Genomic DNA, 12,924 nt, shown 5'->3' with positions numbered 1-12,924 from the left:
ACCCTGAATTCGATTGGCTTGTGTTTCTATGGACATATTACATTTACAGACATTTGACAAAAGCAATGTACAAGATCACCTGTGGAGACTACAACAAGAACTACATAGGCCAGACAGGACGTAAACTCTCAACTCCAATGGTGCACCAATGGGATCTCCTGTCTCTGGCCTAGTTGCAGAGGTTGTAATGCAGAAATTAGAAAATACAGTTATACCAGAAATCAAACCCAAACTTTGGGTGTGCTGTGTGGACGACACCTTTGTGATTATCAAGGAAAACGATGTACAAAGAACACATCAACTGCTAAGTAATGTCTTTATTGACATCAAGTTCACAATGGAAATTGAAAAGAAAGCCAACTCACATTCTTGAATGTTCGTATCAAGAGAACTACCACTGGTCAGTTATAGACATCAGTCTACAGAAAATCAACACATGATGATCAAATTCTGAACTTCAATAGCTATCACCTGAAGTGCCACAAACAAAGCTGCTTGAAAACCTGATTCAAGAGGATTGAATCCCATTGCAACACCACAGACACAAACCTAGAAGAAGCAAAGTGCCTCTTCAAGACATCCATGAAGCTTCATCCAAAGGTGCCTCAAGGTCATAACCCTAAATATACAAACTACAATGACTATGAGTAAGTTAATTGTATTGCTGTACATAAAGATTAGAAACATAGAAAACCTACGGCACAATACAGGCCCTTTGGTCCACAATGCTGTGCTGAGCAAGTACTTACTTTAGAAATCACCTAGGGTTACCCATAGCTCTCTATTTTTCTAAGCTCCATGTACCAAATGATTGTCCTGGAACTGACAGCAAGGCTGCTTCAGCAACACAGCATCACAGTTGCTCACAAACCGACTGCAACTTTGAGGAAGAACTTATCAAAACTCAAAGTAGTCCAGTGTAGTGACTGTGACAAGTACTACGTTGGCCAAACAGAAAGAAAACTGTTGACATGCTACTCAAGTGTTCAGTTAGTGAGCAAAAGTCATGACGCACTCTCGCTAGTATCAGCTCATGAAAACTAAGAAGGACACCATTTCAACTGGATGACAGCCAGAGTCTTGACACAAACAAGAACAAGAAAAGAGAGAATTTCTCAAAGTGTGATTCTCTACAGAAAGATCAGTCAACAAATACATAAATCCAGTATATGAACCCTTGAGGAGAAAAGAGAAACAACAACATCAACAGTCAATGGATCTGGATAGGAAAGCAAATACTTCCAACAGACCTCCCTTGAAGGTAGCCAATCAAACCTCCTTACAGTGTTTCGAACCAGCCAAGCAGATCATGATGTCTAATCAATATCCATTCAGACTCCAGAGGTGTATTTAAGCTGGCATTCTGAGGAGACAACACCCAATGCATTGATGATGGCTTCTGAGTTGGAGCTGAAACATCTGCAAACATTTTGCCAAGCTCGGTGATCAAACAAACTTCTAGCTCGTTCACGGGAACACAAACTGGTGGAATGGAGACTTGATATGTTGTGGCCGATCTCAGTATACGAAAACCAAGAACTGGGACACCGTGGAGGTTCTGGCGCAGGCAGGCTCGAGAATTTTTAGAGTTGTTTTCTTCTGATAACTCTATAAACAAACATATCGAAGTAGGCATCATCTATGAACCCCTAAGAGCCAAAGATACACATGCCAATAGAATTCAAAGATCAACTGAAGGGGTAGCCAATCAGGACTGGGGCAAGTGAACAGGGGGCTATATAAATGCTAGAATGCCCAGAGAGAAACACCAACAACCCCACCTTGAGGATGTCATCTAAACTGGTGATGAAATGTCTGCAGGCTATTTTTTTATTTTTTAAAGGAATTGTTAAATGCAGTAAATGGCAGAATGGATGTAAGGGGCAGAATGGTCTATACTCGCTGTTCCATTAGGGCTCTCAATTGTGGGAAGGTATCCTTATTTCAAGTAAATCTGAACATAAAATTGAAGGCCAGCATTTTGTTTGCCTTCTAAGTTGTCTGCTGTTTCTGTATGTTAATATTTTTTACAGGGCATCCAGGTCCCCTGAACATTTTCAGTGTCACCATTACAAAAAAGTTCTCCATCTTCCTACTGCTTGAACCAAACTAGATGACTTTTTTAACCCAATATATTTTTCTGTCATGACCTGTTCATGTACTTGCATGCTGTAAAATCATCAGTTTTCATTAGCTGTGTGATATTATTAAACTTGATCCTTTAATTTATATCAGTCAATTAGATGAATAGCTGGGACTGTTGAACTGTATTTTCATTCTGCAAGGAGACACGTTAACATTAGCTAACCTTTTTATTTATATTTACATTTCTGTAGGATCGGTCTTTTTTGATTTGTCAACTTTGCCTTGTATTCTACTTTTCTCTTCCTTATTGGGACCTTAGGCCTACTTTTGCTAAATTCTGACATATCCCCAGTTCCTGGGCCTTGCTACTTTTGACAATATCTTGTACATTTCTCCTATAATGTAATTCTATTTTAATATTGTCTTGAAAGAATATATATTGTAAGCTGCCCTAATTCACTGTACATTAATACATGGGCCTATAATAGCCTAATTAATGGGACATAATGGGAAGCAATTATCTATTTGCATTTGTAGAGGTACACTGTCTACACAAGTTCTTTGCAAAATGTGAGTTATTTAAATGTCAGGCCTGTTTTAAATGGAGTGAAACTTCAAGAACACTTACCATTTACTTTTTACTTTTGCTCAGTATCAACCTTTTTACATTTCAGGTGTATCACAGCGTATTCTGGCCATTGGAATGGGTCTTACCTGGAAGAGATAAGAATGCTTGTTATGGCAAAGTCATTTGCTCGAAGTCAGATAATGTAAGTTTTTGTTGAAAGAATCTGTAGAATGTATGGTATTTGTTTTCAAAGTACTTTTATCATTAAAGTATGTATGCTATATACAACCTTGAGATTTATCTTGTAGGCAGCCACAAAACAAAAGAAATAGAACCATTTAAAAAAGATGGTCAGGCTCCTAATGTACAGGAAAAAGAGCAAATCCTGCAAACAATAAAAGTAACCAAATAATGTTCAGAACTGATTTTCCTAAGTGAATCCACAGCCACAAAGCCGGTGACAGCTGATCCAGGAGCCTGTTAGATGTAGGACACAGCCTCAGACCAACGCAGAGATGTGTAAACCTTGTGAGTAGCAGCTGAACACCAACCGTCACCAGGGACACCAGCGCCACATCGGGAGCACCGGACGCAGTATATCACTTCCTCCCTCCATTCAGGGGCTACACATGCCCTTACACTTCCTCCCTCACCACCATTCAGGGCCCCAGACAGTCCTACCAGGTGAGGCGACACTTCACCTGTGAGTCAGCTGGGGTGATATACTGCATCCGGTGCTCCTGATGTGGCCTTCTATATATTGGCGAGACCCGACGCAAACCAGGAGATCATTTCGCTGAACACCTACGCTCTGTCCGCCAGAGAAAGCAGGATCTCCCAGTGGCCACACATTTTAATTCCACGTCCCATTCCCATTCTGATATGTCTATCCACGGCCTCCTCTACTGTAAAGATGAAGCCACACTCAGGTTGGACAACACCTTATATTCCGTCTGGGTAGCCTCCAACCTGACAGCATGAACATTGACTTCTCAAACTTCCGCTAATGCCCCAGCTCACCCTCGTACCCCATCCGTTATTTATTTATATACACACATTCTTTCCCTCTCTCTCTCTCCTTTTTCTCCCTCTGTCCCTCTCACTATACCCCTTGCCCATCCTCTGGGTTTTTCACCCCTTCCCCCTTTTCTTTCTCCCTAGGCCTCCTGTCCTATGATCCTCTCATATCCCTTTTGCCAATCAACTGTTCAGCTCTTGGCTCCATCCCTCCCCCTCCTGTCTTCTCCTATTATTTTGGATCTCCCCCTCCCCCTCCCACTTTCAAATCTCTTACTAGCTCTTCTTTCATTTAGTCCTGATGAAGGGTCTCGGCCCAAAACGCTGACTGTACCTCTTCCTAGAGATGCTGCCTGGCCTGCTGTGTTCACCAGCAACTTTGATATGTGTTGCTTAATAATGGACATTGCCTTTTTCAGACACTGCTCCCTGAAGATGTCCTGGGTACTTTGTAGGTTAGTTCCAAAATGGAGCTGACTAGATTAATGACCCTCTGCAGCTTCTTTTAGTCCTGTACTATCAGTACTTGGAGTAACCTGTGAATTAGGGCATTTAAGTAAACAAAAACATAAGAGCTCTCAACTTGAAGTATTAACTAATTCTGTACCTGTAATTAAACTCAAAGTTAAGCATACTCATCTTTTTTTTTTTTTTTTTTTTTACTGGGAGTGTTTTTGCTCTATCAATTGTATTTTGTATTTCAATTGGATTCTTAACAGCTTATCAAAGTAATGACACTTGCACATTGCATTTAAAATTAAGACCTGTTTCAAGTTGGATGAAAATGGTTGAATGCTGTCTTTTGAAGTGAAGGCAAAAGTGTGTATAGTCTAAGCAGTCCTTGATGAATTTTTCTTGTTTTAGAATAAGGTGGTGGGATTCCACGTTCTTGGTCCAAATGCTGGTGAAATCACACAAGGATTTGGTGCGGCTATGAAGTGTGGCATGACCAAAGACCAGCTGAACAGTGTCGTTGGCATTCATCCAACCTGTGCAGAGGTGAGATCTTCATTTCTTGATTCCGCACACATCCTTTCCTGTTTCTTGTTTAGCTTCTGTATTGTGCAAAAGAGTCATTGGAAAATGCGCATTCTTATTTTGGTTGTTAAATTTATCAGATTTCATGGTGGTGATAGCCCTCTTGTGTGAGCAGACTGTCTTCTGTTTGATAATAGGGCACAAACATGAGCATGGTTCAGTCCTGAGGTTCCACCTCCATTTTCCCCAAGCATTTGGGACTAGGTCTGGGTAAACGTCTTGGTCAGTGACGTTAAGGTGGTTGACTAGTTGGTTAATTCAGCACTGACTCCAGCTGACCAGAAAATACTCTTGGCATGTGTCCAACTATGTGAGAGTCCTTTTACTTGGTGCCTACTGAAATGGTCCCTGCAACCTTTCTAGTTGAGTTTTGTTGCTGTGTGGTGATGGCTGGTTAGGGAGCAGGTTAAAGTTATTTTAAATGTCTTAATAGTATTCAGATTAGAAAATGCTTATAGAAAAAACTTTAAAAAGAAGAAAATGTTTCTGGTAATGATTTGAATCTGTTTCCTTGTAAACAGAATCACTAAACTTTTGGCAAGTGGTTATTGATCTTGTCTGTTACAGGAAATATGTTGGTGCTAGAAAGTTTGTGAACCCTGTAGAGTTTTCTCTATTTCTGCATAAATAGGACCTAAAATGTGATCAGATCTTCACACAAGTCCTAAAACCAGATAAAGATAACTCAAATAAATGACACAAAAACATTATGCTTATTATTGAGAAAAATGATCCAATGTTACATGTATTTGATAGAAAAAGTATGTGAACCTTTGCTTTCAGTAACTGGTGTGACCCCCTTGTACAGCAATAACCTCAACCAAATGATTCTGGTAACTGTTGATCAGTCCTGCACATCGGCTTGGAGGAATTTTAGGCCATTCCTCCTTACAAAACTGCTTCAACTCCGGGATGTTGGTGGGCTTCCTTGCATGAACTGCTTTCTTCAGGTCCTTCCACAACATCTCTATAGGATTACGGTCAGGACTTTGATTTGGCCAAGACACAAATTTTCTTCTTTTTAAATCACCTGTTGTTGATTTACTCTTGTCTTTCAGATCATTGTCTTGTTGCATTATCCAACTTCTATTAAGCTTCAGGTGACAGGCTGCTACCCTGACATTCTCCTGTAAAATGTCTTGCTACAATTTTGAATTAATTGTTCTCTCAACAATTGCAAGCTGTCCAGGCCCCAAGGCAGCAAAGCAGCCCTAAACCATGATGCTCCTTCCACCAGGCTTCACAGTTGGGATGAGGTTTTGGTGTTGCAGTACAGTGCCCTTTTCCTCAATATAGCAATGTGTATTTCTGCCAAAAAGTTCAACTTTGTCTCATATGGCCACAGAACATTGTCCCAGAGGAGTTGTAGAACATCCAGGTGATCTTTTGCAAACTTGAGATGTACAGCATTTTTTTTTGGAGAGCAGTGGTTTCTTCCTTGGTGTCCTTCCATGAGCACCATCTTGTTCACTGTTTTTCTTATAGTGGACACATCAACAAAGATTTTAGCAAGTTCCAGAGATTTCTGGAGATCTTTTGCTGTTACCCTTGGGTTCTTTTTCACCTCCTTCAGCATCGCACATTGTGCTCTTGGTGTGATCTCTGCAGAATGCCCACTCCTAGGGAGAGTAGCAACAGTACTCCATTTGTAGACAATTTATCTTACTGTGGACTGAAGAACTCTCAAGTCTTTAGAAATGCTCTGGTAGCCTTTTCTGGCGTCATGGTCTTCTGAAAGTTGTTTTGATTGAGGCATGGTGCACTTATCTTAACAGATCTTTCTTGAGAAGAACAGGGTGTTAGTAATCTGACTTTGTGTGTCTTTTTTATAGGGCAGGGCACCTGTACAACCCACACCTCCGATCTCATCTCATTGATTGGAACACCTGACTCCAAATAGCTTTGGTAAAAGGCACTACCCCAGAAATTCACATACATTTTCCAAAAAATACATGTATATTGGATCATTTTTCTCATAAGTAAATGAACAAGTATATATTTTTGCATTATTTAATTAGGTTCTCTATCTAGTTTTAGAATGTGTGAAGATCTGATCATTTTACGTCATATTTATGCAGAAAGAGAAAAAAATTCAACAGGGTTCACAAACCTAGCATTACTGTACATAGTTAAACTGGAAAGAATGCATAAAAGATTTGAGAATATTGCCAGGACTGAAGGCTTGAGTTATAAGGAGAGATTAGCCAGGCTAAATCTTTATTACGTGGACATGGGTGAATGCGGGATGTTTAAAATTGAGAGCTGCAGATGAGGTGGATGGTAAGTCTTTTCTCCAGGGTAGCTGAGTCCAAGACCAGGGGTTTCCAACCTGGAGTTCACGGACCGCTCTGTTAATGGTAAAGCACCATGGCATAAAGGTTGGAGGCATTGGGTTTAAGGTGAGAGGGATGAAACATTTAAAGGGGACGAGGGGCAACTTGTGCAGGGTATGTAGAATGAGCTGCCAGAGGAAGTGATTGAGGCATGTGTAATAGTATCATTTACGCAGCACTTGGAATAGGTAGTCATGGTCATACTTCATTGATCCTGGGGGAAATTGGTTTTCGTTACAGTTGCACCATAAATAATAAATAGTAATAGAACCATAAATAGTTAAATAATAATATGTAAATTATGCCAGTAGATTATGAAATAAGTCCAGGACCAGCCTATCAGCTCAGGGTGTCTGACTCTCCAAGGGAGGAGTTGTAAAGTTTGATGGCCACAGGCAGGAATGACTTCCTATGATGCTCTGTGTTGCATCTCGGTGGAATGAGTCTCCGGCTGAATGTACTCCTGTGCCCACCCAGTACATTATGTAGTGGATGGGAGACATTGACCAAGATGGCATACACCTTAGACAGCATCCTCTTTTCAGACACCACCGTCAGAGAGTCCAGTTCCATCCCCACAACATCACTGGCCTTACGAATGAGTTTGTTGATTCTGTTGGTGTCTGCTACCCTCAGCCTGCTGCCCCAGCATACAACAGCAAACATGATAGCACTGGCCACCACAGACTCGTAGAACATCCTCAGCATCGTCCGGCAGATGTTAAAGGACCTCAGTCTCCTCAGGAAATAGAGACGGCTCTGACCCTTCTTGTAGACAGCCTCAGTGTTCTTTGACCAGTCCAGTTTATTGTCAATTCGTATCCCCAGGTATTTGTAAACCTCCACCATGTCCACACTGACCCCCGGGGATGGAAACAGGGGTCACCGGTACCTTAGCTCTCCTCAGGTCTACCACCAGCTCCTTAGTCTTTTTCACATTAAGCTGCAGATAATTCTGCTCACACCATGTGACAAAGTTTCCTACATGAAGGGTCAGGGCTTAGGGGTATATGGGTTGAATGCAGGAACTTGGGACTACTTGGGTAGGCACTATGGTCAGCATAGACTGGTTGAGCTAAATTGCTTTATCTGTGCTGTATTGTTCTGACTATTTACAGATTTCTATGATTTGCTGTTTGCTTGTAGGTGTTCACAACAATGGAAATAACAAAAAGATCAGGGGTGGACATTACCAAGAAAGGAGGATGCTGAGGTTAAGCCCTGCTGTTGTAATGCTGTCGCCTTGTGTGCATTGTTACTGCTGTAAGGCTTGGTCAACTTGCATCTTGCCTCCTACTCAGGTAAAACTAACCAGTGACAAGGCACTGTGAAACAGCCTTCCTTGCTGCAGTGCCTTGCCTTGAGTTCTGTCACAGCAGAGGATCACGGATGTACATGGGGCACATGGCACAACAGTGGGGTAAACCTTGGTGTGAACTTTATCACCAGACCTGCTTGGAAGGGCACTGACTTGACGGCCTGTGCCTCCTTGAAGTTTTGGCCTGGAACCTAGTATGAGGTGGGCCAAGATGGATGACTAACAAGCAGGCTCTGGAACTTCTACGTCCACTCAGATGATTGCGCTTCCTTCTCTAGTGAGACTTTAGTCTTGTGTAACAGCCTAGTCTCCTGAGATATTACTCTTTGTTTTTAAGTGTTGGGCTGCTCATGGGAATGGTTTTGTTTCGTTATGTTGTGTAGCTAATTAGCATCATTGGATGCTTGCAAGTTTTTTTTAAATCAAGAATTTGTCTGTAAAGAAATATCCATGTTTGATTATTAAATGTTCTACAATATTGATCTTTTATCAGAAAGTATACTGATTATGGTTTGGGAAGAATATGTTTGATTATTTTGTAATATGAGGAACCGCCCTGTTTATAACGGTCTCTACTTTTTAATCTTAAAGTCCAATAGGAGTAAGCAACCTCTGACCAATCTTGCAATTGTTCTTATAAATATGTCAGAATGTGTGAATCTAGAAAATTCTTTCTATAGAAATTTTATTCAAAATCTGGTTCTGCAGTAGAACTGTAAGTTTCCTTAAAAGTTCATTGACCTTTTTGTTTTTTGCCTTGTTCTCTTTGTTATTTGAGAAAGTGGTCACAGTCTGTTTAGATCTGTTTGTAGCTCTTGCTGGTGACTTCTAGACTATTTAATGTAACCTGTTGAAATCACCTATGTATCCAAATGCTTTCATTTCCTTGTCTTTCTGCTCATTTTTAATTGGGAACATTTGCAAACCAAGGTCAGATTAAATGCATGCACTATCACTTTTTTTGTGATAGTGTATACTTTTGGGTAAGCATGCAAGTGCTTGGATATTTAATTGGAATGATAATTGACTTGTATTTATTTATCACTAGTGCCTGTCTGATCAGAACTTTTTGTCAAGATTTTGTGTATTCCACCTCAAGCAGCACTAACTGGAATATTTCTATTGTGAACAAAGTTTGTTATCCAAAATGCATCTAATAAAATCTATACCAAATTTAATAGTGTGTAAGGAATGCCTTTCTGATGAGGCAACTAGACTGTATTAGGCTTAAAAATTCATCTCTTTCAGTGGTGCAGTTCAACTGAAAGCAGCTGTTAATACCAACCATACTTGGGAAAACTTGTTCTTTTCACTAATATAAATCTAACTTTTTTCCAATATAGTGGGTTCCTGTTAATTAGATCATCGGTTAATCAAGCTGACACTTACTTTTTGGACAAATCTCAAAGAACGAAAGTTAATCAATAAAATAGCTGGGATTCCCTTTGTTTATTTGGGACACTGCTGCTTAATTGGGGCAGGAGACCGTTGTTATACAGTTTCTAGCTAGCATCAATTGCATGCACCTGTGTGGCCATTAGACATTTAACCATGCTTAGAATAAACAGTTTTTAAATAGTGTTAGTTGTGTATAATTGCGTTCAAAAAGCGGTGATCTGTGTCACTGATAGTTGGTGAGAAATGAGCAGCAAGACAATTCCAGAACTGTTTTGCTCACTGCGATTTCAAGCACTGAGGCTTGAAGATGCTAGAAACAGCTGGAAGAGAAAATGAAACTATTTCCCTACTTCAAGTTGGGAACTATGAAGAATTTGAAGGTATCAACAATCATCTTGAATGATACAATGAAAGTGAAGATTTGAAGGATACAATCATTAAAAGCATTGTATGAAGGCAGCCTATTATCTGCACTTGGTGACTGCACAGATTTTGTTCATTTACAGTCAAAAGAACAGTGTACACTGAATTCCTCCCAATAATTAGGAATTAATACAGTTTTGTAGTACTGTAGAGGTATTGGTACTGTTCTGATTTGTTCTGTATTTCATTTAAATATTACTCAGTCTGTTTTTATTTACTTTAATTATTTCCATGAAACTTTAGCTAATTAGGGTAGTCACTTAACTGGGCCAAAGTATACTGGACCAGAATCCACTATTTTTCATTTTTAAGTTATAAAATGTTAGTGCTTACTAATATAGTCATTTGCAAATTTCCTATCAGCTACTTGGATCATTTGCCAAAGCTAGACTCCAAAGTTTTATAAACATGAGATTCTGCAGATGCTGGAAATCCAGAGTACACATACAAAATGCTGGAGGAATTTAGCAGGTCGGGCAGTAGAGGGAATAGAGTTCGTGTTTCGGGCCAGGATCCTTCATCACTCTTCATCTATGACTTCTAGTTCTAGTCTCACCCAGCCTTTGGAAAAAGCCTGCTTGCCTTTACCTTGTATAAACCCACCATAATTTTGTATGCCGTTATATCTTTCACTTCTGCTTTCCTGCCCACTTGCTTAAACCTTTCACCATGCTTGTCAGCTACCTATCTACATCTCTGGAAGAAGTGCCTCGGCCCAGAATGTTGACTGACTATTCACTTCCATAGATGCTGCCTTACCTGAGTTCCTCCGGCATTTTGTGTGTGTGTGTTGCTTCGGATTTCCAGCATCTGCAGACTTTTTCATATATATCTACCTCTATCTTGATAATATTCAGAGAGCCTTCCACGAGCTGTAGAAAAAATTACAAAAAAATGTGACCCTTTAAGTAAACATTTTGCCTCAGTCTTTAGCAACCTGACCCTTTTTTAAAAAAAAAATAAGTGACTGAGTTTGGAATTCTTCCACAAGCTGAAGCATCTTTGGTACAATCACCATGACAAGATCCCTTGAGGATTTTGAACATTTCAAATAATTCCTCTCCCTCACTTAACTATAGCAGACAAGCCTAGTATCCAACCTCTCCTTTTCTAGACTGGATGGTGGTTGCTTCCAATGTATTGACATCCTATGTTGAAAAAGGAGTCCACTGTTTGAGTTGTGGTATCAACAATGCCCTATGGAAATGAAGTGTGTCCTCCTACCTTTGTACTCCGTTCACCTCTGCTTCCTGTGGATGGCCCATTTCTGTTCTAAGTGTTTGCAGGTGAGCACCATTGTGGGCTGCATTTCAAATGGTAAGCCTCAATACAGGAAGGAGGTGGTGACATGATGACAACCTTTCCCTCTGTCTCAGAAGAGCAAAAGAGCTGGTTATTGCCTTCAGAAAGGGAGGTGGTGCACATGCTCCTATCTTCATTAATGATTCGAATGTTGAGAACATCACGTTCCTAGGAATGAACAATAGCCTGTCCTGGTCCCAGTACGTTGATGCCACACCAGTTAATTGGGAGGCTAAAGAAACTTGGCTTGTCCTAATATCTAAATACATCATGGCTTGGCATGGCAACTGCTGTCCAAGACCATGAGAAACTTAGAGTTGTGGACACAGCTCAAAACATGACGGAGATCAGCCTCCACTCGGTGGGCTCAGTCTACACTTCTTACTTCAAAGACCCCAGCCACCCTGGACAGGCTCTTCCCTCACCTACCCTGTTAGGATACAAATGCCTGGATGCTCAAGGACAGCTTCTATCCTGTTATAAGACTATTGAACAGTCCTTTGTTATGATCTTGCACCTTGTGATCCGCCTGTACTGCACTTTCTCTAACTGTTAAGTTATTCTGCCTTCTGTTACTGTTTTTCCTTGTACTCCCTCAATGTACTGTGTAATGAAGAGATTGATCTGTATGAATGGTATGGAAGACCTTTTTGCTGTACCTTGGTACATTGTGGCAACAATAAACCAATTTATCAATAAAGAAGAAACATAGTTTGTTATTACTCACCCTCTACCTGTGCGAGTACGTGTGTGTGTGTGTGTGTCGAGAGAAAGAGTTCTTTAGACTTTCGACATACTGAAGAAAGACAATATCCCATCTGCACTTAAGCCTAAATTTACTAGCACTTGGTTTCTGGCCAGGTGATTCAACTGTTCAAAGTAAGTTTTACCATCAAAGTACAGTGCATATATCAGCATATATTTCCCTGAGATTCATTTTCCTGCGGGCATACAAAGCAAATCTATAGGACGGTAATTATAACAGGTTCAGTGAAAGATCAACCAAAGTGCACAAGACAACAAGTTGCAAATGAAAAAATAAATATTTAGCAATAAATAATGAGAACATGAGATGAAGAGTCCTTAAAGTAAGATCATTGGTTGTAGGAACATTTCAATGATGGAGCAAGTGAGTATAGTTATCCCCTTCAATCCAAGAGCCTGATGGTTGAGAGGGTAGTAACTGTTACTGAAACTGGAGGTGTGAGTCCTGAGGCTCTTTTACCTTCTACCTGATGGCAGCAGCGAGAAGAGAGCGTGGCCTGAGTGGTGGGTATCTCTGATGATGGATGCTAATTTCCTACAACAGTGTTTCAAGTAGATGTGCTCAGTTGTTGGGAGGGCTTTTGTGATGTAGTGGGCTAAATCCACTCCTGTTTGTAGGATTTTCCATTCCAAGGCATCGGTGTTTCCATACCAGGCCGTGATGCAGCCAAGCCAGT

General features: G+C 40.5%; 1 protein-coding gene across 1 annotated transcript in view; it reads left to right on the top strand.

Moving 5' to 3' along the window:
- The window catches only part of txnrd3 (thioredoxin reductase 3), a 70,176-nt gene extending 57,987 nt beyond the window's left edge, over window positions 1-12,189 (top strand). Inside the window, exons 14-16 of the mRNA XM_072280230.1 lie at window positions 2,760-2,855; window positions 4,535-4,669; window positions 8,188-12,189. Coding sequence (XP_072136331.1) covers window positions 2,760-2,855; window positions 4,535-4,669; window positions 8,188-8,253 — 297 coding nt within the window. The 3' untranslated portion in view covers window positions 8,254-12,189. The remainder of the gene's footprint in view (window positions 1-2,759; window positions 2,856-4,534; window positions 4,670-8,187) is intronic.
- Window positions 12,190-12,924: the final 735 nt, after the last annotated feature.

This window comes from Mobula birostris, chromosome 16 (genome assembly GCF_030028105.1).
Source record: "Mobula birostris isolate sMobBir1 chromosome 16, sMobBir1.hap1, whole genome shotgun sequence".
In the NCBI taxonomy this organism is placed as follows: domain Eukaryota; kingdom Metazoa; phylum Chordata; class Chondrichthyes; order Myliobatiformes; family Myliobatidae; genus Mobula; species Mobula birostris.
Note: the sequence above shows the minus strand (reverse complement) of the source record. Positions and strands in the feature narration are given on the sequence as shown.